The sequence below is a fragment of the Grampus griseus genome (assembly GCF_964374135.1).
Source record: "Grampus griseus genome assembly, chromosome: 2".
Taxonomy (NCBI): domain Eukaryota; kingdom Metazoa; phylum Chordata; class Mammalia; order Artiodactyla; family Delphinidae; genus Grampus; species Grampus griseus.
In genome coordinates this window covers 168,572,644-168,598,718 of record NC_139018.1, presented here as the reverse complement: position 1 = coordinate 168,598,718, position 26,075 = coordinate 168,572,644, and the positions used below count along the sequence as shown (strand labels likewise).

General features: G+C 47.5%; 1 protein-coding gene across 1 annotated transcript in view; it reads left to right on the top strand.

Annotated features, from left to right (window-relative positions):
- The first annotated feature begins 12,425 nt into the window (after window positions 1–12,425).
- BEND7 (BEN domain containing 7) overlaps window positions 12,426–26,075 on the top strand; it is a 77,001-nt gene continuing 63,351 nt past the window's right edge. The window contains exons 1-2 of the mRNA XM_082647381.1: window positions 12,426–12,566; window positions 14,812–14,895. Of these exons, the coding sequence (XP_082503507.1) occupies window positions 12,506–12,566; window positions 14,812–14,895 (145 nt within the window). The 5' untranslated portion in view covers window positions 12,426–12,505. The remainder of the gene's footprint in view (window positions 12,567–14,811; window positions 14,896–26,075) is intronic.

The following is a 26,075-nucleotide window of genomic DNA, read 5'->3' as shown; positions in this document are numbered from 1 at the left end:
TTTAGAAGCAAATATGGAATATATTTTTACATAGTTATACACTATTTCAGTTAAATTAGTAAAAATTATTAGAATTGTATGATGTATCTATATAGATTATTGATTACTAATAATCAAATTATAAAACCAGAAGAATCACCAAATTACCCAAGTTTCATAGCAGATATCTAATTTATTTGTTTTGCTTTGCTGTTTTAAAAACTATTGCTACATTACCTCCACTAGATACAGATCTCATCAAAGCATTCTTGAGCAAAGGTTTTTAACGACAGGGCTTCCCTGGTGGCGCAGTGGTTGAGAGTCCACCTGCCGATGCAGGGGATGCGGGTCCGTGCCCCGGTCCAGGAAGATCCCACATTGCCACGGAGCGGCTGGGCCCGTGAGCCATGGCCGCTGAGCCTGCGCGTCTGGAGCCTGTGCTCCGCAACGGGAGAGGCCACATCAGTGAGAGGCCCGCGTACCGCAAAAAAAAAAAAAAAAAAAGAAAAAGAAAAAAAAAAGGTTTTAACTACAAAGGATTTCACAGGTGAAATGAGCCTGTTTGGTCCCCCAGCAAGGATGGAACAGAGCCCGTACAAGATTAGGGGCAGCAGTAGCTATGGAAAGCAATGAGTGCGAAGCAGCTTCCTGCTCGTACAACTATCCCCTGTTGCCTGAATAGGATGGGGGCTCCCAGGTGAGTTTGAGTCAATGGTAAGATTCAGCCTGAGCAAAAGCAGAGCTTCCCTGAGAACAGATCAGGGAACTAGGAAGAGGCTTCAGAGTGAAGGCACAGGCAGTAACAGATGACAGTGCTGTTTATGTCTCCTCCGAAGAAGTCCAAAAACGACTTCGCACGTTCAGCGCTTCGTTTGAAAGGATGCTATTCTGCTGAAATATGACTTCAGAGTCATGATGGTTAATTTTATGTGTCAACTTGACTAGGCCATCGGGTCCCCAGATTGAACGTTATTTCTGGGTATATCTGTGGGAGTGTTTCTGGATGAGACTAGAAGTTGAATCAGTGGACTCAGTAAAGTAGATCCCCCTCCCCAGTGTGGGTGGGCATCATCCAATCCATTAAGGGCATCGGTAGAACCTTGAATAGAAAAAGGCAGAGGACGGAGAAATTTGCCCCTTTTGCTTGCTACCTGCCTGCTTGAGACGGGACACTGACCTTCTCCTGACCTTGGACTGGGATTTGCACCATCAGTTCCTATGGCTCTCAGGCCCTCAGACTCAGACTGGAATTACACCACCAACTTTCCTGGGTCTCCAGCTTGCAGATGCATTTCATGGGACTTCCCAGCCTTCGTAATCACACGTGCCAATTCCTCACATAAATCTCTTTATCTGTATGTCTACTGTTAACCGAAAACAATAAAGCGGCCAATTATTTTACCAGGAAAATGGGTTTATACTGGGGCAGCAAAGAGTTGCCATTCACGGTACGCAACTATGGCGAACCACCTGCAAGTCTGGTAATACCCAGGAGAGGAAACTTTATAGAGGAGAAGGGAGAGTTGGGCGGGGCTCTTACAAGCAAAGAGTCCATTGGAGGAAACTGGGAGTTGGAAGTATAGTGGCTTTTCATTGGCTGAGTTGTAACAGTCTCTAATTGGCTGAGCTGTTGCCAGACAGAAAATTTTTCTTCCTCCTACTGGCCGTATTGAAGTAGTGTCACTTCGTGCTGGAGATACAAAGTAGGTCTCTTACTATTGGCATCTGTATTGACCTCAAGCGGTATGTGTGTGATCACTGTTCTGCCTCCCAACTCCATTTCAGTGAAGTTCCCTTCATTAATTTTCACAGTATGTATATGTATTCTATATGTATATGTATATCTATATATCTATAGCTCTTCTATTGGTTCTGTTTCTCTGGAGAAGCCTAAAACAAGTCCATTAAGCATCACAGAGGGAAATGAACCCATACTCGCCAACCTGGAGGCCTCCTCCGGCACTCCTCTCTCCCATCCACAATCACTCACCATCTGAATTCCGTTTCCTATGTTTCATTCAGCGTTTTAGAAGTGACGGCCCTGTAAAAACAGCAGCTCTTTCTCATTTTAGCAGCTAACCAAACTGTAAACTCACCGAAGGCAGGAGAAGTCTCTCAGATCTGTATTTCCTAGGGGCCTAAAACCTAGAAGCAAGTGCTTTGCGCATAGATAGGGGTTTCAGTGAATTAATGAGTGTAATCTCCGAATTGCTAACATTTGCAAACAGTAATTAGCATTGTATTATTAATCTCCAAAACCAAACAAGACTGAATCACAGAGACCAATCTGCCTTCACAGTTCTCACCCAGACTCCTTCAGAAAAAGACGGAAGCACTCTGCCAGGGGAGTGGAGAACAGACTGCAGCCTCCGGAGGTATGGCTGTGGCTTTACCAAACTTTGACCAGCATTAAATTAGCCAACAGAAAATGAATGAAAGTCCTGTCAGCATGTTACACACATCGGGGAAAAGAACATAAGAAATCGTATTAACAAAATACGCCTCTCTTTCTATAGAATTTGTTCCTTTGATCTTTATCCCAAACCTTCTTTGACATAATTAACTAAAGACTGAAAACCGAAGATGTGAAACACACAAAAGCCCATTAGATTACATAGCCCACGTTATTGGGCCCCATGTACAATTAAGTGTTCTTTATGGAAATATTTTCTAGAACTTTGTCTAATCCATTTCCAGTAGACTTGCTCTAAATGTTTCAAAGTCTTCTTCTGAAGAACTTATTCCAGTTAGGCACATCTTTGATACCTGACTGTTATTCTGAGATTTCTGTTTCAATTTGTCTCATTTCATTTTTGCCCCATTACTCCTACTTAGACCCTTTCCCCGTCACCATATTGTAGATAGTTTTCATATTCCCTTTTAGGCATAATTTAACCATGCTTCACACATTAACTTGAGTAGACTGTATATGGTATAAATTACAGAGAACAGCGATGTGTGAAGACATACTGTGAATAAATTAAAGCATTAATTTCAGACATATCAAACTAACACTTTTCAAATTTGTGGTTCCTATAATTTTCAGACCTGTTTCTGAGGTCTTTGGAATGGGGGAATTGAATGGAAAATTAGTCTAAAACTTCTACTTTTATTTCATAGGATGGAGACCGGCCATTTCCATGAATATTTAAAAGAGGAAGAATTTTAAAAGGTGAATTTAACACAGAGGACCTACTCAGATTTAAGGAGATGTTGACATTCAGACATACAGGTGAGAAAGACTGTTTAGCAACTCACCAGACGTAATCACCACCAATCTAGCAGTGAAGAGAATTAATGCTATTGCCAATCAGGAGAAGACTTTACGGCCCTCTGAGTATTTGTGCAACTTGGTACAATGAGTCTGAGTTGACTGAAGAAGAGAACATGTTTATAATATGAAGGGAAGATTTAAAAATGAGAACCTAACTCAAATTTAACCGAAATCTCTAGGTGGAAATGAAAATATTCCCAGCACAGGCTCTCCTGGGATCCTGGGGTTTCTGGTTTCCACAACTGATACAGAATCACAGGATATACATGGAACTGGCACCAAACACACACACACACACACACACACACACACACACACACACACTTCTTTTTAGGTAGTGAGACTTGAGAAGAAGGATCAAGTTCATTCTTGTTCGCAGTTTTATTACTCTTCATAGTATTTATCACTTATGCCATGCCTGACACAGAGTAGAAGTTAATAAATGTTGGTTGAACAAATTCATTTATTTGGCACTGATTTCTCTAGTTAAGGAATCAAATAGAAAGATACCATGCGTACTTCTCTGCTAACCCTCCCCCCGCAAACCAATATAGAATGGGAAAAAGTTCTTTAATTTCCTAAAGGTAGGCTTTGAGATAGTATTAGTCCTCAGAATATAACTGGGAAGCATCTAACATCTCACCATCTAATGAAGGTCCTAAAGATGACGCTCATGAAGGCAGAGGCAGTGTCCCATTTTTCTCTTGATATCAGCTCATGACATGGGCATGGGATGAGGTAATAAATAAGAGCCAGTTGGAACAGCTGACCTACACTGTGTTAGCCCCCTATCTGAGCGCTTACATGCTTTCTTTTTGGCTGCACTGGGTCTTAGTTGCGGCATGCAGGATCTTCACTGTGGCATGCGGGATTTTCTTAGTTGCGGCATGAGGATTCTTAGTTGCAGCATGCGGACTCTTAGTTGCGGCATGCATGCGGGATCTAGTTCCCCAACCAGGGATCAAACCCAGGCCCCCTGCTTTGGGAGCACGGAGTTTTACCTACTGGACCACTAGGGAAGTCCCCGTGAGCACTTACATGCTTTAATCCATTTACTTTTTACAATAATTCTGCGTGGGGGTATAGTTCTTACCCACAGTTTCCAGTTCTTACCATAAGGCATTCTAAGAGGATTAGTATCAATAAGTAACTGCCAGTTATCAATGTATTGTCTCTCAGCTCCAAACCCACCCTTCTGTGAGCGGGAGGCTAGCGGAATGTGAGGCTGTCAACAGAGGGCGCCAGAGAGACACTGCAAGGCCACAGCCCCAGGAAGACCCTCCATGGCAGGTATTCAGGTGGGAGCCCGGTGGCTAGCTTGGAGGAGTCCAGCTGCACTTCGGGCCACAGTGTCCTCACTGGGAGCTGTTTCTGCAGACCAGCTCTGGTCCCACCTTCGGGAACGTCTCTCCCCACTAGCAGGCTACGTGTTCACGAGGTAGCCACAGCTTCTCGGAAGGGGAGTGACTCCCAGCCTTGGGGTTGGGGGTGGCTTAGGGGGATGGAGGTGGAGGTGGGAGTGGGCCCCTCCCTTCATCCTAAGTCCCTTTATTGTCTCCTTTCCTTCAGCCAAGACGCAGTGGCTGCAACCTCTGTACCCCTTGGATGCTTTTTATCCCGTTTAGGAGCTAAGCTCCTTCTACTGGTTAGGAGTTCTTCATATTAAATTGTCCCGATATAGTGCTGGGAGGATGCTGTATTATATCACACCCCGAACTGACCAAGATGGTGCCACTAGGAAGCAATCAACCTGGACTTCAAAGCCAGGAGGTCTGATACCAGAGGACACGCTCCAAACTTCAATGCTATGTTGTCTCAAACATTTGGGAGAAAATCCAGGTTAACTTCCCCTATGGCCTGGGCACCACTAATGCCGCAGGAAGAATTTACTTATTACCTAGGAATTTCATTCAATGGCAAAGATGAGAATTGTGATACAAGTACGGCACAGACTAAAACCATGACCGTGGATTTCAATATTTCAAATCACTTTCACATGCAGGATTTTACCCAAACAACTTTGTAGAGGGAATAAGCCATGTGTTATTATTCCTGTAGATATAGAAACTGAGGCCTGGAGACATTAAAAATTTACATGGGTAGTTGTACTAAGGTCTCCCAACTCCCTGCCAGAACTTTGTCTATAATATCACCATCTTGTCTTGAAGTTTAGTTGCTCTGGAGTCAATCTGACAAGGAGACCAAAAAGACCCACGTCCTAATTCTTGGAGCCTCTGCGTATGACCTTATATGGAAAAAGGGTCTTTGCAGATGTGGTTGAGGATCCTGAGGCACAGAGATTATCCTGGAGAATCAGGGCGGCTCTAAATGCCATCATAAGAGTCCTTATAAGAGACAGGCAGAGGGCTTCCCTGGTGGCGCAGTGGCTGAGAATCCGCCTGCCAATGCAGGGGACACGGGTTCGAGCCCTGGTCCGGGAAGATCCCACATGCCGTGGAGCAACTAAGCCCGTGCACCACAGCTACTGAGCCTGCACTCTAGAGCCCGCGAGCCACAACTACTGAGCCCGCGTGCTGCAACTACTGAACCCCGCGCGCCTAGAGCCCGTGCTCTAGCAACAAGAGAAGCCACTGCAATGAGAAGTCCGCGACCCACAACGAAGAGTAGCCCCCCGATCACCACAACTAGAGAAAGCCCACGCGCAGAAACGAAGACCCAACGCAGCTAAAAATAAAATAAAATAATAAATAAATTTATTTAAAAAACAAAGAGAGAGACAGGCAGAGTGAGACTTCACACACACAGAGAAGGTGTCATGAAGACAGAGGCAGAGACTGCAGGGATGCGGCCACAAGTGAAGGAATGCCTGCAGCCTCCAGAAGCTTGGCCTCCAGAAAGAGGCCAAGAAAAGTTCCCCTCCAGAGCCTCTGGAGGGAGCACAGCCCTGCTGCCACCTGAATTTTGGCCCAGTGGGATGGATTTCTGACTTCCGGCCCCCAGAACGGTGAGGGGCCACCAAGTTTGTGGTAATTTGTTACAGCAGCCTCAGGAAACTAATAGATTGACAAATTCAAGTTTAAAAGAAAAGCATGCATATAGAAAATAATTTCTTTTTCTTTTCTTTTTTTTTTTTTGGCCGTGCCACGCAGCTTGCAGGATCTTAGTTCCCCAACCTGGGATCGAACCCACACCCTCAGCAGTGAAAGTATGCAGTCCTTACCACTGGACCACGGGGGAATTCCCTAGAAAATAATTTCTTAATGTGATATAAAAAGATCTATACGGTTGATCCTTGAGCAACACTGATTTTAACAGCACGGCTCCACTTATACTGTACTTGGATTTTTTCCAGTAATAAGTGTTACAGTACTGCATGACCCGCAGTTGGTTAAATCCTCGGTTGCAGAACCTCTGATGTAGAGGAAACACAGATAAGGAGGAACTGCATATACAGAAAGCAGACTATAAGTTACATTCAGATTTTTGACTGCGCCAAGGGTCAGCGCCCCTAACCCCTGAGCTGTTCAAGGGTCAACTGTAAACCTACTTTCATTAAATTTCAGAATGTTAAGAACATTCAGAATGAAAATACAAGCTACAGATTAGAAGACATTTGTAATATAAATATTCTACAAAGGATTTATATCCAGAAGCTAGAAAGAACTCCTTCAAATTAATGAAAAAGACCAACAACTCAAAAAGTTTTAAACGGCCAAAAGTCTTGAACAGGCCCATCACAGAAAAGGATATCCAAACGACCGACAAGCACATGAAAATGTGCTTAATGTCACTGCAAGTTAAAATCCCAATGAGAGGGCTTCCCTGGTGGCGCAGTGGTTGAGAATCCGCCTGCCGATGCAGGGGACACGGGTTCGTGCCCCGGTCTGGGAAGATCCCACATGCCGTGGAGCGGCTGGGCCTGTGAGCCATGGCCACTGAACCTGCACGTCCGGAGCCTGTGCTCCGCAACGGGAGAGGCCACAACAGTGAGAGGCCCGCATACCGCAAAAAAAAAAAAAAAAAAACCAATGAGACAATGGTATACCACAACACCCTGATAATACCAAGTGTTGGTGAAGATAAGGGACAGCTAGCACTCTCATACACTGCTGGTGAGAGTGCAAATTGGTACAACTACTTAGGAAAACTATTTTACAGTACCTACTAAAGGCAAACATACACACACACACACACACACACACACACACACACACACATAATTCAGAAATTCCACTCATGAACATATACACAAGATAACATGTGCTTATATCCACCAAAAGACACAAACTGAAATGTACAAGAATATCCATCAAGAGTAGAATGGATAAAACTTTGCAGTATGTTTATATAATGAACTAATATAGAGCAAAGAAAAAGAATGAACTCATACTGTACCCAACAACAGAAGTGAACCTTGCAGACCTAATGTTGAACAAAAGAAGCCTGACACAAGATGGTACACACTGTACGATGCCATTTTTTTTTTTTTTTTTGGCAGTACACGGGCCTCTCACTGTTGTGGCCTCTCCCATTGCGGAGCACAGGCTCCAGACGCGCAGGCTCAGCGGCCACGGCTCACGGGCCCAGCCGCTCCGCGGCATGTGGGATCTTCGCGGACCGAGGCACGAACCCGTGTCCCCTGCATCGGCAGGCGGACTCCCAACCACTGCGCCACCAGGGAAACCCTGTATGATGCCATTTTTATGAAGTTCAAGAACACGTGAAACCAAGCTCTAGTGATAGAGGTTAGACTTGCGGCGTCCTTGTAAGGGGTATCTGCTGGGAGGGGAGCAGCTCCCACAGGGGAGCTGACCGGTGTGCTGGAAGTGTTCTAGATCTTAACCTGGAGGGAGGGCAGTTATACGGATGTAGACGGAAGCAAAAGAAATTGATTGAGGTGTACACTTAAGAGGCATGTTCTTTACTGTATATAAGTTAGATCTTAATAAAAAAAGAACATTAAATTTTTATCTTAAAGAAATGGCAGAAAGGTAGTAAGGTTAACGTATCACATTTAAGAGTCAGGAAACCGGTATGGCATTCGAGTTTCACTAAAAAATGGTCTTATGAAAACTGATTGTCCTCATTTGCAAAATTGGAATATTAATATCTACCAACCTCCTATAGCAATTAAGAGCATTAGATAATGTGTAAGTATTCTTGAGTTCCTATAAGAGAAGCCTCATATAAATATAAGGTAACATTTTGGGTGACACATTCCAAGATCTCATTTTCACCTAAGTAATCTCTTACAGATATTACCTCCTGTCTTTTAAGTTACAGTCGCTAAACTCATAAAGTAAATGAAAGTGGAAACTTGAGTTATGCCAGCAACAAACTGATAAACTGAGGCTCCAGGAGGGCCGCCTCTTATTCTTTCTATGACCCTTCTGAAGGGCGATCATCATAAAATGAAAAGTTAATACTTATTAAATCTTCCTGAAGGATTCAGAATCTACTTACAGGATTTTCAATTCCAGAGACTCCAGTCAAAGATTTATAAACAGCCTCGAGCCCTAATACCATCCTGCTTATCTGCTTCTTTGTGAGGGTTAAACAATAACCAGGTGTAGTCATATCTATGTACACAGCATGGTTGAAATCATATAATTCCTCTGCATCTGAGCCGCCTCATGTGGTAGCACTGGCCGTATGTAGCTGTCAAGCACTTGAATTTGGCTAATCTGAATTGGTTTGTCCTCTAAGTGTAAAATACACACCCTTTTCAAGAGAGTGTACACAGAAAAAGAATGTAAACTATCTCATTGATATGTTTATATTGATTACGTGTCAAAATGATAGTATGTCTAATATACTGGGTTAAATAAGATATATTATTCAAATAAATTTAACCTGTTTATTTTTACTTTTTAAAAATGTGGCTACTACAAAACTTTAAATTCCATTTATGGCTTGCATTATATTGCTATTGGACAGCAGGGCTGTGAATAAAGATGGAGATCTTCATAATGCTATTCCTCTCAGGACAGAGTTTTCAGAAATGGAGTTTTAAAAATTAGGGTTAAGATTGCTTAAATGTTCTCTGGCCAAATTACCTGTCTTATGTCAGAGATTAAAACCTACATTTAATCCTTATAATCAACTGAGTTTTAGAATGGTCATATGATAAGATATTTGGCCTACCTGAAGTCATGGAATAGTTGACCAGTTTTCCCTGAGCTTTAATCATATGTAAACCTGCGGTTCTAAAACCTTTGGGGAAACTTGAACTACTGAAACAGAGACGTGACCTTAGTACGTCTCCTACAGGACTATCCAGAACACCCCGACACAAAAAGTATATTCAATTAACCAGAAACAATACTGCTACAAACTGAACTGTGTCCCCTGTCCCCGAACTCTTATGTTGAAGCCCTAGCCCACAAATGTGATGGTATTGAGAGGTGGGGCCTTTGGGAGGTAATTAGATTTGGATGAGGTCATGAGGGTGGAAAAAAGTCAAGGAGAACGATCATTATTTTAAAACATTATCACAATGAAACATTTTTTCTTAACTGTATCAAAATTATTTTCTTAAGCAAATGGAATTCATATTCCCACTTGAACTGAAAATGCTAAGTTTTTAATATCCCCCTAGGGATGTGCTTCCTGGTGTGTCACCTTCAATGATTTTATCATAGCTTGAGCATAATAAAAATCTCATTGTATGCTCCAAGGCATGAACGATCCTAAATGTTCCTCCATCAGTACAGTGCTCAGCCTTGTGGCTTCTGGAATAACATTTTTGTTTGTTTGTTTTTATTTATTTTATTTGTTTATCTTTGGCTGCGTTGGGTCTTTGTTGCTGTGTGCCAGCTTTCTCTAGTTGCAGTGAGCGGGGGCTACTCCTCGTTGCGGTGCGTGGGCTTCTCATTGCGGGGGCTTCTCTTGTTGCGGAGCACGGGATCTAGACACGCGGGCTTCAGTAGTTGTAGTGCGCGGGCTCAGTAGTTGTGGCTCGCGGGCTCAGTAGCTGTGGCACACGGGCTTAGTTGCTCCACGGCATGTGGGATCTTCCCGGACCAGGGCTCGAACCCGTGTCCCCTGCCTTGGCAGGTGGATTATTAACCACTGTGCCACCAGGGAATTCCTGGAATAACCTTTTTAAAGGCATTACAAAAAAAGAAAGAAAGGGTCCCAGCCCAGGGAGCAGCCTCATATGCTTTGTTTCTTTAGAAATCTTCAAAACATCTTTAGGTGTTTGGTTTTAAAGAAAGAGGGGGAAAAATGGTAGAGAACCAAATAGGGTAGTTGATCAACCCTTGTTATCACGTTAATCCCTTCTGCCACCTTTTAGAACTCCAAAAAATCTATACAAAATTTTGTCCTGCACATATTTTCTTGGAAAAGGCCCTGAGCTCTGAACATAATCTCCAAGGAGACAGTGACCAAAAAAGTAAAGAACCTCTTATTTAAGGGTTTGCTTTAGCGCACTCGGTGAATGGTCCTCTCTCTCACCTCCATGCCAGGTATAACCAGCCTCCCCACTTGCCACATACAGGCCACCTAACATAAGACCTCAGAAGGCATACCAGGCTCTGCTTCCACTCGTTGCCGGGTTACCTTGTTCCTTGATTTAATTTCCTGGTGTGTATATGTTTACTCAGGTTGCTGTCTCCTCATTTGAACGAGACTCGCAGTGGAACCTGTTACCACACTTATCAACATACCCTTTCCCCTTATTCCTCTCTACTCTTTTGAGGCCACCTGAACTTGTCACAGTGCTGGATGGGTTGTCCATCTCTTTACTCTCTTTGTGTTCTGGTCTAGAGATGATCAGTTTGGTGGCGGTACTCTTAAGCTTGTCAGATCACATTTCTGTCCCGCCAGTCCCAGGTGGTATAGAATTCTCTTCCATTCCCACAATAAAGTTGTTGTGAGAAAGCAATGGTGTGCTCTTAGCTCCCTAGAAAAGAATATTGTATAAAACTAATACAAGCTTTCGGTTTCCTCCAATTATTCTGGCATTGTCACACCAGAAGGCAGAGCTCTCTGCACCTGCCTTGGCCATTTCTTCCCTAAGAGTCAGCAGAGCGCTCGGGCACCCCCTGACGTCGCACCGCTCACCCCTTCCGCCCTCCCCAAAGCCCCCATTTCAAGTTCTCTCCTTGAACATAACTCCCGATCTTCCTACAACCCTCCTCGTATTGGGGTAAAGAACTGAAGCTCACTCTTTTCCATACTCGGCTCATCAGTCAATTCTAAAATCTCTTTTCCTTGCAGAGCGCAGATGGGTAAGTTTTTGGGTTTCGGTTGATTTTTTTTTTCCCCCTAAAACTTGCCTGAAACCAGTGAGTCTGGCCCTCGCACACCCGGAATCCCAAGGCGAGGAGTGGGCTGGCCAGGAGGGTCCCCGACACCCAGGGCTGTTGAGAACGAGATCGGCCCCGGGGAGCGGCGAGGAGACGCAGGCGAGCTCGGGGCCCGGAGCCGGGCCCCCCGGGCAGCCGCGCCCCGACTCGCCGACCCCCGCGGCGCCGGCGTCCGGACCCCCGCGCCGGGCAGGGCCCTCGGTCCTGGGGGGACCGGAGGGCCGGCCGGCCGGGCCGAAAGCGCCGCGCCGCGGCCTCCGGCTCCTCCTCGAGGCCAGGCCGGTGGGTGGCGGCGGCCCGGGTCCCCGGGGATGGCGGCAGCCGCGCTCCGCCAGCAGGTGGCCCCGGGGTCCCGGCGGCGCCGCCTCCTCCCGGCGCCCCTCCTCCCGCGGGGGCGGTCAGCGCCCCGACCCGGCTGGCACCCCGCCGCCGCCGCCGCCACCGCCGCCCTCAGCCCGCCCGCCGCGTCCCCGGGGCCGCGCTCGCCGCTGCCGCTGCCGCTGCCGCTGCCGCCGCCGCCGCCGCCGCCGCCGCCGCGTCCGGAGCTGCGCCCAGGCCGACCCGCGGCGAGCGCCCAGGGCGCCGGCAGCCCCGGCCCGCCCTCCCCGCCCCCAACTACTCGCTCCCCAACGGAAAGTTCGGCTCCGGCGGCTTCTCGCCCGGCAGCGGGGATGAGCCGGGGTCGGGGGGCGCGCTGAGCGGCGGCCAGGAGGGGGCAACTTCTCCCGGGAGAGCGCCTCCCGCCGGGCCCCGCCGGCCGCAGCCCCCGGCGGGCTCGAGTGGTTTTTCCCTTGCCTGTGCCTCCCCCCTGCGGATCCAAGAGACGGACCTAGGTCCCCGCGCTCCCGCTGCCGGGTGACAAGAGCCAGCGCCGCCGCCGCCGCCTCGGCCGCCGCTCCCTCCGTCCCTCCGCCCGGCCGGCTGGCCGCTCCCGGCCGCAGCCCCTGCCCTGCCCGCCCGCCTGCCTGCCCGCCGCACCATGGAGTTCTCGGAGAGGAAGCGGAGCAGGAAATCCCAGAGCTTCAAACTGGTGAGCCGAGGTAAGCGGCTGGCCGGGCCGGGCCGGGCGGGGGGCGTGCGGGCGGCGGAGCGAGGACTTGGCGCCGCGTAAACAGCCCCCGGCCCCTTGCCCGTCGCCCGGGCCGCGCAGCCAACTCCCGCGGGGCCGGGGCTCCCGGGACCCCCCGGTCCCCTCCCGAGGGGGGGCTGCGGCCGCCGGGCGGCGAGGAAAGTTGTGCCGGGGGGAGGCAGGATGTGATTCCGCGTAAACAAGTCGGAGGGCACATCAGGAAATTAGCAAACAATGACACTTGGGGCGCGGAGAGCCTTCTTTGGTATTCCACTCTTGCGGCTCGGCGGCGGGGTGGGGGAGGACGCCTCTCCATCAGGCGGTGCGAACACCAACCCGGACCAGTGCTTGTGGTGGGTTGGGGGTCGGTGTGTTTTCCAACCCCCAAAGAGGAGGAAGAAAGGTGCTGGTGGCGTTTGGAAGATGGAGAAAGACGCTCATTAGGTGTCCAAGCCCAAATAAGAATTGTTGACATTCAGCGTCTTTTCTGGGTACGTTATTTGGCCTGGAAAGGTGTTTTGGAATAGATCACTTATCCATCAGGTAAGTATTATTAAAAAAAAAAAAAATCCAGCCGACCCCTGACGATTTAACAGGTGTACACCGCAGTCTCTGGGCTTGGATTTATTTCATCAGGCGAGGGGAAAGTTGAATAGTCCTGCCTGTGGTCAGTGACTTGTTAAGAGTCTCTGTTTTTCCTGATGTGACTTCGAAAAACGATGAGAACTTAAGGGCAGATGTAAAAAAAAATCGAAATGCATTGTGTTACCTTAGAGGCAGGTGACTTTTTTCTCCCCATCATGTCACAAGTCCCAATATTGAGTTTAGAATGCTCCTGTTTAAGTATTGCCTTTGAATCAGCTTGAAGTCAGAACCAAACCAGAGAACCTGTCCACTTTGGTCCTCTGTTGTTTTATCTAGCATGGGCATCAGAGCAGAGAGCAAGGCGATTGTGTTACCAACCTGGAGAAGTCCCATGTAAGCTGATGAAAATTAGAGGGCGATTGCAATTTCCAGCTAAGCTGAGCTAACTATGATGCAGATTCAGTAAAGCCTGCTTTGGGTTACTCTGAAAATGGTTTGATTATAGACATTTTGGAGACCTACTCCTGTTTCCTCCTGTTGAGTTCGGATACTGTTTAATGAAAAAAGCCTGAAGTAGTTTTACGTATTCAAAATATTTGGCTTTTCCTTGTCTCTACGTACATTTTGTTCCCCCAGCAGTGTTGATTGCTCAGTCATTTGTACTTTAAAAGTCCTTCCATATTTGACTGGCCTGTTGGTCTATCTGATTCATTCTGGAATGTAGGCTGCTTTCTTATTTATGACCTCAGGAAACCTACTACTTTATCTTAAAAGTGAGAGGAGTTTTGTAGACCTTGTCCTGGGAGGTCTAAGGCCCCAAAAAGGGAATCGCTGTTAACAAGGGACCTCGTCTAGTTTCTTACCTAAGCGATCCTACTTTTTAGAAACAGACAACTGCCAAAGCACAGTAGCCTCTATAGAGAAGCTTGTAAAATACTGTGTCTTAAAGTTTGACTGACATAGCAAGTTTGTTTTTTTCCTTTTTTTAAAAAAATTATGGGTCTGATTTTTCTCTCTGCTCTGCAGGTGCATTTTTAGAACGTAAACGGTTGCATATTAAAGTGCAGTAGCTGAACGCAAGACTCACTTTCTTATCCAAATTATACTATACTTGACATAACAACTCAGTATTTTTCATGTGTGCTTGCCTGTAAGCTGCTCAAAGCCTGGGGTTTTTCTGGGTAAACTGAGAGGACCAGGTAACTCGAAAGCATACTATTCATCTCCTCATGAAAATGGGTTGTAGAGATAAATTTGGCATCTTCCCCTGGCCTCTGATTGGGCAAGCTTCTTTCTATTCCTTGTAAACATACTTGTCATTTGGAAGAAAAGAAGCCTCGTATGTAATTGGCATCCGTGGGCCAAATTTCCTGCGAAAACTGTGTGATCAAGCAGAAACGTTTTCGAAAGTCAAAGTAATAATGTCAAGTCTGTGTACTTCTCCAGAGTAAGCGAAGTTGTAGGGATGACCATGACTACAAATTCTGTGATTAACTGAGTTCTCGAAAATTATATTTATAAATTAAAGTATAGCTTATACCTACTATATATAATGAGATGCTAGCCTTTCTTGCTGATTCACATCTTGTAGGTCATTAGAATTCTAATTTTTCATTGTCTTCTTACCCCAGATTATCACCATGAGGTCTGTAAGATCTCAGAATTCAGCACCGATGTTAATGGGAAGGCCAAAGAGACACAACCCATTTTTTTAGGTAGGTTCTCATGTCAATGAATTTCTCAGCAAGACAGCATGGCCATTTGCAATTAGAGAGAAGGAAAAAAAAAAAAAAAAAGATTGTGCCAGAATGGGAAATGTCTGCCATTGCTTAATGTCTGACATTCTTTTCAAGACCTTTTATTTTACGGATTGCCAATATATCCCTTATTAACATTGCTAAAAGTTGTAATTTCAGACATAAATGTTTATTAGGGTCTACACACAGTGCTAATTATCACTCACACCCAGAGCCAGGTGCTGACCGTGCAGTTCTGTGGCTCTGCGTTCGCCCCATTTACATTGCATATTCACTGGCATGCTTCACCGGCAGTAGTTTGTGTAATTGGGGTATTACATCTTTGACATCTGGGTAACAGAAATTCAATTTCCAAGAAGCTGCTATTTGTTTGGTTCTGCCTCTGCCTTGGGTGGGACAGAGGATTAATATGCTGTCTGACGATAATGTCCCTTCACCTCTGTGGCCTGGTTGCTAATCCTGCCACGACAAAATTAAATTAACTCTCCAGCCAAAAAGCGGAAGGAAGAGAAAAGTGTGATCGTCCGCCGAACCACCTCTCGATAGGACTAGCGATCACGGAGCCGCTTCTCATCTATCTGGCTTTGTTTTCATTTCACACCAGCATCGGTGGTCAGAGAGAAGAGCCACACTTTGCTCTCCCCACCCTCCTTCCCAGCTCACCCCAGGGCCAAGCAGAGCCAAGCAGCATCTTGGAGGCCATCCGACAAGAGTAGCTGCGTGATGGATAAGTAGGTCCCCCAAGACGATGCCCCTCTCTCCAAGTGTGGTTTTTGGTGCACATACTGTACCTGAGGGGCCTTGCCTGTGCAGTTTGTTATTTGCAGACCATGAGCCCCAAATTAAACGATTTAGGGTTTTGCCACGAAGAATGAAGTACCCGTGAGGTTGGAGTGGAGGGTACATCATGGCGCTTGGCCTTCACCTTGCCCATCCCCAATACCTCCTCGAGCCCCAGGGGCAGGGTGAGAGCCGGGTGCCGCACACGAGGAAACAACACGGGAGACGGTCCTGGCAAGAGCCATTGAAAGCAAGGGCCAGAATGGCCGTATCTCTGGGGAGAGTTGATAGGTCTTAAGGAAGCAGGATGTGTGCTCAGACCCAATGTACTGCCAGTTAAAACAACGAGGAAGCCAGGCAGTGGGGCGTTCTCACTCTTTTGCTTTGAGGAAGAGAAAGGGTGGGTTGCAAAGGACCAAGAAGTCAAACAGATAATGAGTAGAGGTAAAAGAGGAGGGAAATAATGGCATTTCTTCCACAAGTGAGCACCAGAGGCACGCGAATCTTTCCATCCGGGCAGAGAGCATGACTGAGGCCAGCACTGTTCTTAACACCTGTTTACTGTTCAGAGGTCTAGAACCCAAAACGTTCACAGTCAAGCGAAACGCTAAGACCCAGCAGGAGCATATTCCTGGATTGTACTCTCTTCAGTTCCTTCAGCTTACTCAGAATCCTGTATTTTCAGTTCCCTAAACTCAATCGGTTGGAAATTCTATATATCAAAGCACCACCCGATCTAACCATTTGAAATGAAGAACTTGCCTATTAGTAGAAAAACGTACATTTAACATAAAAAAGAACATCACATCCTTGGTTTCGTTCATCTCCAACAAAGCAGGCTTTCCCCCCCTTTCTGCTCCCTACTTGAAAAATGGTGAGGGCGCTCTACAGTAGGTGGATTCTGGGTACGAGAGAGTGAAGGATGCAGAGCGGGAAGATGCTAGCGCTCGGAATTCGGTAAAAGGTAAACTCTCCACGGGGCAGGGCTGGCTTCGTTTTTCCTAGCTCGAGTCCAGGAAGATAAGAGAACATCAGTGAAAGGCCAGGCTTGGGATAAGTTTCTCAGTTGTTGGTCAGGGAGGCCTTTGACATCAAGAGACAAAAGATGGACCAGCATAAAATGCCTGGGTTATTCTCAGTCTTCTGCTCATTCTGGGAAAAGTGTGATATGGTTCCCAAAGAACATTTCTCTTTTGTGATCTTCAGGTCAGTTTGGAAAAGAAAAAAAGTGGAAGAGCAAACGATGACACAAACCTGATATCTAGAGTAATTGAGAATAGTTACTGATAGCATATGAGAATCAGAATTCTGTTGTTGACAGTGTAATACAGTGGACTTTTATTTAGCTAATAGTTCTTATTCACAAATGTAAATCATGTTTGTTTCGTAAATGGCTTGAGTCTACCCATAATATTACTCATTATGGCGTAGAATTCTGCATGAGGTCCGTGACATCCAAGGGAGTCTGTTAGCAAAATAGCAGAACTGTTTCACCTATAACGCATTCCTCACACATGGCCCTCGGGATGCTGTATGGGATTTTCTGTGTTCACACGTACATATGTGTCATCTTGGATACTATCTGCGCCTATAAGATTACAGTTCATGTCTCAGGGGAAGAGAACGCTCCAGAATCTGGCAGAGGTTCCCACCTCAAATCCGTTTCCTAGAATATTTTCAGGCTGTTGATTCAGGCAGCACATCCAGCGAGGTAGGATAGCTCAATGGTGTGAATGGCTTGCCTGAGCGCTTTGGGCGTTCCTCACACATTTTTAACTTGATAACGGGATCCGAAGAGGTTACTTTACCCTGCGGCCATTGGCTTTGTCAGGTTGGCCGTGATGGGCCACTATAAAGATGGGGTCACTATTTTGGAGAAAAACAACTGAATTCGTTTTGATCAATTCAACAGGTGTTTTTTTGAGAATACATGACGAACTCAGCACTTTTCTAGAGTGGCAGTGGGGTCAGGGGAAACCAAAGAAGTGGATAGGACAGGGACCCTGCTCTCAAGGATTAAAATCCAGTTGGAGTGATAGGACAAATTCAGGACACAGCGAAGGAGCGAAATTCGGTCACCCGTAACAGCTGCGGTTGTCTGAGTGCTTGCTCTGTGCCCGGCATTGAGTCCAGTACTTGACGTGAAGGATCTCATTTACTCCTCAGAGCAAATCTGTGAGCGTTATCGCCATCCCTGTTTTGTAGATGAGACTGAGAGGTGTCAGGTGGGCTACCACGGGTCTCCCAAGGGACAAGCGCCACAGCCGGGACCCCACGCAGGTCCCCCTGAGCTGGAAACACCCCACAGCACGCACAGCGTGTGTGCATGATAAATTGCAGACGTGAACCTTCAGGGCGATGAGCAAAAGCAGAGCTGGGAGGGAAGGGTCACAGTCAGGGTCGGGTGGAAAGCTCTGGAAGGGGGAGATCTCGAACCAGGGGAGGATTTGGGTAGGCAGAGGGGAGTTGGAGAAGATTCCAGGTGGGAGGGGTGATGTGAGTCTCGGTAGAGAGCCGAGCATCGCTGTCATCGGACTTTAAGGGCCAGGTGCACTTTGTCGTTTGGACAGTGCGGGCGCGTCTGTCGTCCCACGACTTTACGGTGGACCCGTGCGGTAGCCTGGGCGGTGTTGTTATTCCCATTCCCCAGAGGAAGAAACTGAAGCTCAAGTGACTTGCTCCTAAGGAGCAGAACCTGGAGTAAACCCAGGTCTCCTATCCAAAGATCTTTTGCCTCCGCCTGGTTGAGCCAGGCAAATCCCAGGGATCATCGGAGAGGCCTCAGCCGGCAGCAGGGCACTTTTAGGAAGTATTTTAATGCGACAATGAACTTACTCTTCATAACTATAATACAAACATTCCATCAAATCTTTTATATTTGGATTTTGTTCTAGATTTACTATTGTAATAGATAAATAGGAAACATGTCTGTTTTTCAGGTGTCTGGTCCATTTATTCATTCAGATATTTCTTGCACTCCAAATACGCGTCGGGCCCTGGTCTAGCTAGTTGTTCTTTTTAATATAAAGTCTGTGACACAACTTTCAGAAGCTGAAGCTCAGGGTGCGGCCGCCAAGCCAAGCGAGCAGGGTGTAGGTCTCTGATACTTTGAATCTCTTTTCAATGGCTTTCTTGATGACAGCGGCCTCTACCAGGGTCCCCAGAGTCTCGAAATTCTCTTTGGGTTGGAAATGCAGCCAACAAGAGTAGGTGTCATTCATCGAGTTTGCTGTGTGTCGGGTACCATGCTAAGAGCTTTGGTTTTTTTGGCCGCACTGCACGGCTTGCGGGATCTTAGTTCCCTGGTCAGGGACTGAACCTGGGACCACGGCGGCAGTGAAAGCACCGAGTCCTAACTACTGGACCTCCCCGGGAGTCCCCATGCTAAGAACTTTGTTACCCCATTATTTGTCCCATAAAAGATATGATTATTTCCACTTCACAGATGAGGAATTTGAGGATTTCACAAAGCAACTCAGTGACAGAACCAGGATACAAACCAGGGTCTGTCTGTCTCCAAAACCATGCCCTTAAGCACGGGAAAGGCTCGTTCAAATGAACTCCTGGCTGGGACCCCAATATGTACAGAAGTGGAAGGGGAGTGGGGCAGCCAGGAGCAGGCGGAAGAAGCCCAGAGCACCTTGTCCCATGTCCTGCCCTCCTCTGCCAGCCTCTGCAGAACTGTCAGGGTGCCCTCACCACTGTGTAACAGCCTCTCGTCCAGACGGTTTCCGAGAATTCCTGCGGCGCTGAAAGTGTACCTGGTTCTACCGTGGGTCCAAAAATGGCTTCAAAAACAAGAGCAAGCAAAGTCCGATTTGAGAGCCTCTTGAGGAGACCTAAACACTGATGGCTTCTTTCAGTGTAAGTGCACATAAGTACCTGTGCTTCTGCAGCTGTGGGTGCAGACTTAGTTGTCCTTGGAGAGCACTTACTTTATTGCCTGAAGTTCTGGAGCATTTGCTGCTAGGCCTGTCTCATACTTCCATTAATCACTGAGTTCATATCATAACCACACCATGAGGTAGGTGTTGTGTCCCTTAGACAAATGGGAAGCTGAGCTCAGAGATGACAGTGACCTGCCTGAGGTCACACAGGAATTAGTAGCTGGCCCCGCTTTAAATCGGGTGCTTTGACATCTAGTTCTGTCCTCTTTTCCTTAAGCCAGAGCGGCCTGTCCTCCCCGTCCCCTTCTGCCCACACGAGCTGATCTTAGTATGTAATTCATTATTCTCTCCCCTGCTCAGAGACTTAAGTGCCTTCTCGTGGATTCTAGGGTCAAGGTGAAATCCCTTAACTGAGTCTTGAGTATCCACAGTCTGCCCCTAAACTGCATCACCATCTTCGACTTTGATGTAACTTACCTCCCTGGAACCCAATTGCCCACCCCCAGCAAAGTAGGACTTCCAGGTGAGAAAGGGGGCCCCACCACAGGTAGAAGGAAAGGGGGGCGGCCAGAGGCTTGGGCGCGGGGAAGCCCGGGACCCATTTAGGAAGAGAGGAACTAAGGTTTGTTTAACATCCACCAAGGTCGGAAAACCCCAGCTTGAATCTCAGGTTAACAGCTCAGCACACCTCGGACAAGACTCTGGAGGGTTTCCTTTATCTTCCATAATGCAATACTGGTGGTGGTCCTGAGCCCCTCATCAGATGCCCTGACAGCACGCAGGACGTCCTATACGGTGAAACACTTTTTCAAACTAGAAAATGCTGTATTCTTATGTTTATCCCCTTCTCCCTTCTCCTCTGACTTAGAGGTTATGCTTTCTTCTTGGACACCTCAGCACTGAACAGGAACACCGCTCTCCCACAGCACTTACCATGGACTGCCTAGTAGTTCCTCATTTTTGTACGTGCCTTTGCTGTGCTCCAGGTCACCCCAAACACTTCCCACGTTGAATTGTGGTCGTTTTTGCCCCATCTCTCCTCATGTACATTGGAGGATCACAGAGCAAGTGGGACCTGGATTCTGTCTTGAATCCTTTAGACCACTTAGCACAGCATTTTGTTGGATCACAGTAGGTACCCAAATTATTGGTACTCAAATCTGCGTTATCTCATTGCATGAGTATACTGGATACGGTTGCGTAGGACTCTGAAGATTTGCTTTAAAATATTCTACCGTGGGCTTCCCTGGTGGCGCAGTGGTTAAGAATCCGCCTGCCAATGCAGGGGACAGGGGTTCAATCCCTGGTCCGGGAAGATCCCACATGACGAGGAGCAACTAAGCCCATGCGCCACAACTACTGAGCCTGCGCTCTAGAGCCTGCGAGCCACAACTACTGAGCCCCCGTGCCTCAACTACTGAAGCCCGCACGCCTAGAGCTGGTGCTCCGCAACAAGAGAAGCCACTGCAATGAGAAGCCCGTGCACCACAGCAAAGAGTAGCCCCCACTCAACGCAACTAGAGAAAGCCCGTGCACAGCAACAAAGACCCAACTCAGCCAAAAATAAATAAATAAATAAATAAAATATACTACCGTCTTGAGATTTTAGAGACAGTTAGCGAACCAAAGATATGCCTCATTTAACTGAAGAAGCTTTGGTCATGTACTAAGCTAGCGTAGAAATTGGGGATTTCTGTTGTTGATGGGTAAGAGACAACTCGAAATATAATATTTTTTTCAAATCTAGAAAAGACCAAAAAGGAGAGGAGCTCGCATATGAAAGCAGCGGCATGTTGCAAACCCAAACTGAAAAATAACATATGTTCTGCTGGCTCCGTACTCCGCTGTGATTTTGGGACACCTTTATAAAGGGGCTGAGGACTGTCCTGTCCTGTTTGTAAGCCCATGTTTAGAACTGATTGTCTGGTTCTCCACCTGCAGTAAGTTTACCTACCTGGATTTAAGAAAATCCATGCATTAAGTAGCAGCAGACCTTGGTGAATGGCCCGTTTGGGAACCCTGCCCCAGCCCCATCACACAACTGCACGCACCTGTCTTTCTGTTTCTCGTAAGAGCTCGGTGTGGGTCAGCAACCGCCGTATAAGTGAAACGTGTGATGCGTTGTGAGAGTTGGCTTTTCCAGTAACGATCACGACCGCATCGCTGAAACAAAGAAATCTTCATGAGGGACAGAATCTAAGAAGATGTCTTAACAGTTTAGCTTCCCTGGTTCCCATGGGAATATGGATGTTTCCTTTTGGAGGAAAAGAGCCCGGCCATCCATAAGGTGAAAGAAAGACTCCAGAACAGTGGGTTTTGCATCTCAAAGTTGAAAATAGATCTAGGACGTTTATGCAACAAGTCTGTTATTCTTGAAAGTAACAGATTCTTGGAGAGAACACTACCTGGGAAGGAATGTTAGTGCAGTAGCAGGATGCATGCCGGGACCTATGGTGACTGAGGCAGGGGGCGCATGGAGGGCCCCTGGAGAGTCGCCCCCTTGCCTGAACCTCTGGTTGTCTGTGGCTTTCAGATTAGGACCCAGATGACAGATAAGACCCTGCACGAGCTGCCACCTGCCTGCCTCAAGCTTATTCCTGACACTGCCCTTCCCACCAAACCACTTCCCATTCCTGCAGCGGCCTCACTTCCCCTCTTTACCTCTTCGCCTTGGTGGCTGCACGGACCACCTCCTCTGCTGGCAACCCCGCACCTGCACCATGCTCCCTTCGCTTTGCTTGGCTGTCTTATCCCTAAAGGCTCCAAGTTGACTTCCTCCAGGCAGTCTTCTCTGATTTCCCCCTCCCCTCTCCTTCCACAGCATCTCTACCAAAGCGAAGGCACTGCCAGTTTACTTCTGTCTCGCCCCCCCGGGTTGGAAACTCCCTCACGGTCATCTCTGTGTCCCCAACGCCCAGCACCACACTGGTCACATCACAAACATCCAAGGATGCTTGACGAGTGTGCCAGGAGCCCGATTTCAAATTAAAAATAAAGTAGCGAGATCAGCCATCTTGAAGCTTTATCATTCACCTCTTTTACCTCCCAGCTCCCATCCTGGCTGCACGAGGTGAAAATCTACACATCCTCCTTAGTAGCTACCTGGACCTCACATGGCAGGAGTAACATACACCAACACTGACAATGGAACAGTTACTTTTCATTACACATTTTTTTCCCCTTTCTTACTAGGTTAACAGCAGGCCCCCTTTTATTTCTTTCTTTATTTTTGGCCGAGCCACATGACTTGTGGGATCTTAGTTCCTGGACCAGGGATCGAACCTGCGTCCCCTGCAGTGGAAGTGAGGAGTCTTAACCACTGGACCACCAGGGAAGTCCCCAGGCCCCCCTTTTAAAGTTGAACTTGGGAATAGGACGCCCTTGTGTGTATCCCAGCCCCCGCCCCCAGGGCCTCGCAGGCTTAAGCTGCACGGTGTGAAGGTGCCCCTGGGATACTGCAGTGCCGTGGGCTTGGCATCTGCTCTGCTGCTCCCAGCCTACAACCACCTCTACTAACTGCCTTGCCCATGAGATCCTCTGTTGACCCCTTGAGTCTCAGCTTGAATTCCTGCAGGGCGAGACTTCAAGCTTCCTGTGTTCCCAGTGCACGATACCTGGCACCAAGTAGGCTCTCGATCGCTAATTTTGGATAAATGAATGAGGACCCTGTTAAGACATGTTAAAACGTAGTTTGCCGCCAGTTATTAGCTGATCCGAGTGGGACAGTGTGTTGAGCCGAGACGGTTTTCTTGGGCAGGACTGTCCTGTGCGTGGAAGGAGGTCTAGGTCTCACCCTCTGAATGTTGGCGGGTCGGGAGCGTCTCACCCAGTCATTGTGATGATCAGGACTGGCCCCAGCACATGCGGGCCAGAGCGCGGTCCTTAGCAGGCCAGGGGTGTGGGGTCCTTCAGCTTTGAGTGGAGAAAAACTACTGCATTGCCATGGACTGGATGCCCTTCCCTCGCCGTTCTCTCTCAGATGCCCGTATGAAGGGGGATAACAAATGACAGAGGCTATGATGGACCAATTCAGCTGCATCACCATCCCAAGAAGAGAGAGATCAAAGGGCACATTCCGTTCAAGGTCAGGTTACTGTGCCTCCTTTCCGCACAAAGGACAGCTTATTGCCGGCATATTTGATCATATATTTTAAAACCATTAAGAAGTTTAGACAGATTTTCTTTCGAGATTCCAGACAATCAGTATCCTTGTAAATAAGAATCCATAAGATGGTTTTCTTGGTGTTGTATTTTTTTCCGAGTGTGTACAAATATATACTGTGGTATTTGAATTCCAAGGGTTTTACAACATTTTTTTTTTTAACTTGGAAATCAAATTTTATATCTGAAAGGTTAATGGAGAAAACTGATTATTGCTATCTGGTAACCAAATGTGTGATGAGACGTTTGTCTCTGTAATTAACAGCAAAGGACTTTTATAGTTTCAGAAAATGGAATGCTACATAGAGTATTCTGTGAGCATTTGTTTGGACGAGGTGTCCAAAACAGAGATGTTTATGGATGATATAAAGTTGAACTGAAATGTAATCAGGTGTCTGCTGTGCATCTCACAGAATTTCTCATTGTCGAAATGGAAGCCAGAAGATTAATAACTTGACTTTGTCATGATAAAATAAGTAATGTGTTCTTGGAACAGTGGTATGTAAGTTACTCCGTAATTCCAAGAATTTTATTCTGTTCCAGGAATAATATCCTGAACAATCTATTTTTATAGAAAAAGTTGATGCAACATAATAGCCTACGAAGTTGCTTGTATGGCTAAAGGAATTATATCTCAAACGTGACTTGACACCCACACATAAAGTATAAAGAACCCCACGGAAACGCAAGGTTAAGGCACATCTTTTTTTTTTTTTTTTTTTGCGGTACGCGGGCCTCTCAGTGCTGTGGCCTCTCCCGTTGCGGAGCACAGGCTCCGGACGCGCAGGCTCAGCGGCCATGGCTCACGGGCCCAGCCGCTCCGCGGCATGTGGGATCTCCCCGGACCGGGGCACGAACCCGCGTCCCCTGCATCGGCAGGCGGACGGACTCTCAACCACTGCGCCACCAGGGAAGCCCTAAGGCACATCTTGAAAGGAAGAAGTCAGGAGGTGCAAAAGTAAAGGTTCTTCTGTGAACATTAACTCACCCTCCTCACACGTATATAATTTTTTCAATTACCAGCAAGACTTTAATGGGCACCTTAATAAGCATCGTGTGAAATACGGCGGAGCAGCGCTTACTGCGGGAATGGGGGCTCCAGAGAGCCCTGTGAGCTGTTTAACTCCGCCCTGAAAGCCGGAGCAGTGCAGCCGTGGGGGGCCCAGACCTAATCCATCTTCCTCTGGTCCCCTTTGGTCATTTTGGGTAACTCAGTCTTATCCTTTGTGAAATGGGGGCAACGGTGCCCTGTCTGTCGTCTTCGATAAACTAGGAAGGCGCTGAGGATGAGACGCGTTCCCTTGGGAGAGCTTGCCTAAAAGACACGATTGACTCTAGGCACCAAGTGGCCTCATCTTGCAAACCCCACACCCCACGGAAACAGGGAGAACTTCCGTCACAGATGTTGGTTGACGCCTTGTACATCAGTAGTGTTTTGGGGTTTCTTTTTCCGCAGCTTTCCTCAACAGTAGCGTCCCAGCATAGCTGATACTAGAATTAACCCATTCCTGTATCCATTGGTAGGTCTTTATTGAGCAGCCCCTGGTGCCAGGCTAGGAGATTTGACAGCCCACTAGGGTGTGACAGGAACACAGAACCAGGGGACCTCACCTGGGGAGTTAAGGGATGTGACCCTTGAGAAGAGGACATTTAAGCAGAGAAAGACCTGAAGAGTAAGTATGGGGATGGGGCCGAGGCTGTGAGTCGGCCAGGAAATGACAGGGCCCCCAGAGCCGAAGACCTTCCTTAGAGCTGACGCAGGGAGCCCTCTGGCCGTCCAGGACAGTCGCTAACGGGATTCGGATTTAATTGTCCTGAAGCGAGGCCTGGGCGCTGGTATTCTGTCACAGTTGTCCAGGTGATTCTACTGTGTGTCAAGACCCCAGAGCCGCCATCTAGAACAAGGCGAGACGTGGCAGTAGCCAAGGCTGGACGGGCCCCCAGCGCGAGCGCTGGCCCCCATCCCCAGGTGGCCGGCATCCCACCGAGGCAGGCCACGACGTGATGCGGTTTGCATTTCTGAAAGATCACCCTGGCTTCAGGATGGACGTGTCTGGGCGGGGAGCAGTGCTGAGGGCTTTTGGCCGTAGCCCCATCAGGTGGTAATGGGAGGCGAGTGGAAGGACTGAAGAGCAATCTAGAAGTTATAATAAGCAGGACTCGGTGATTAATTGGCTGTGAGAGGGGAGGGATGGGAAATGAGGCCCAGGTTTCTGGCTTGGACAGCGGGTTGGTGCTATTTATTAAGGCTCGGGGATCGTCATCATAAAATACATTTTTGGATGTGATTTTAAGGTTGCTCTTGAAATG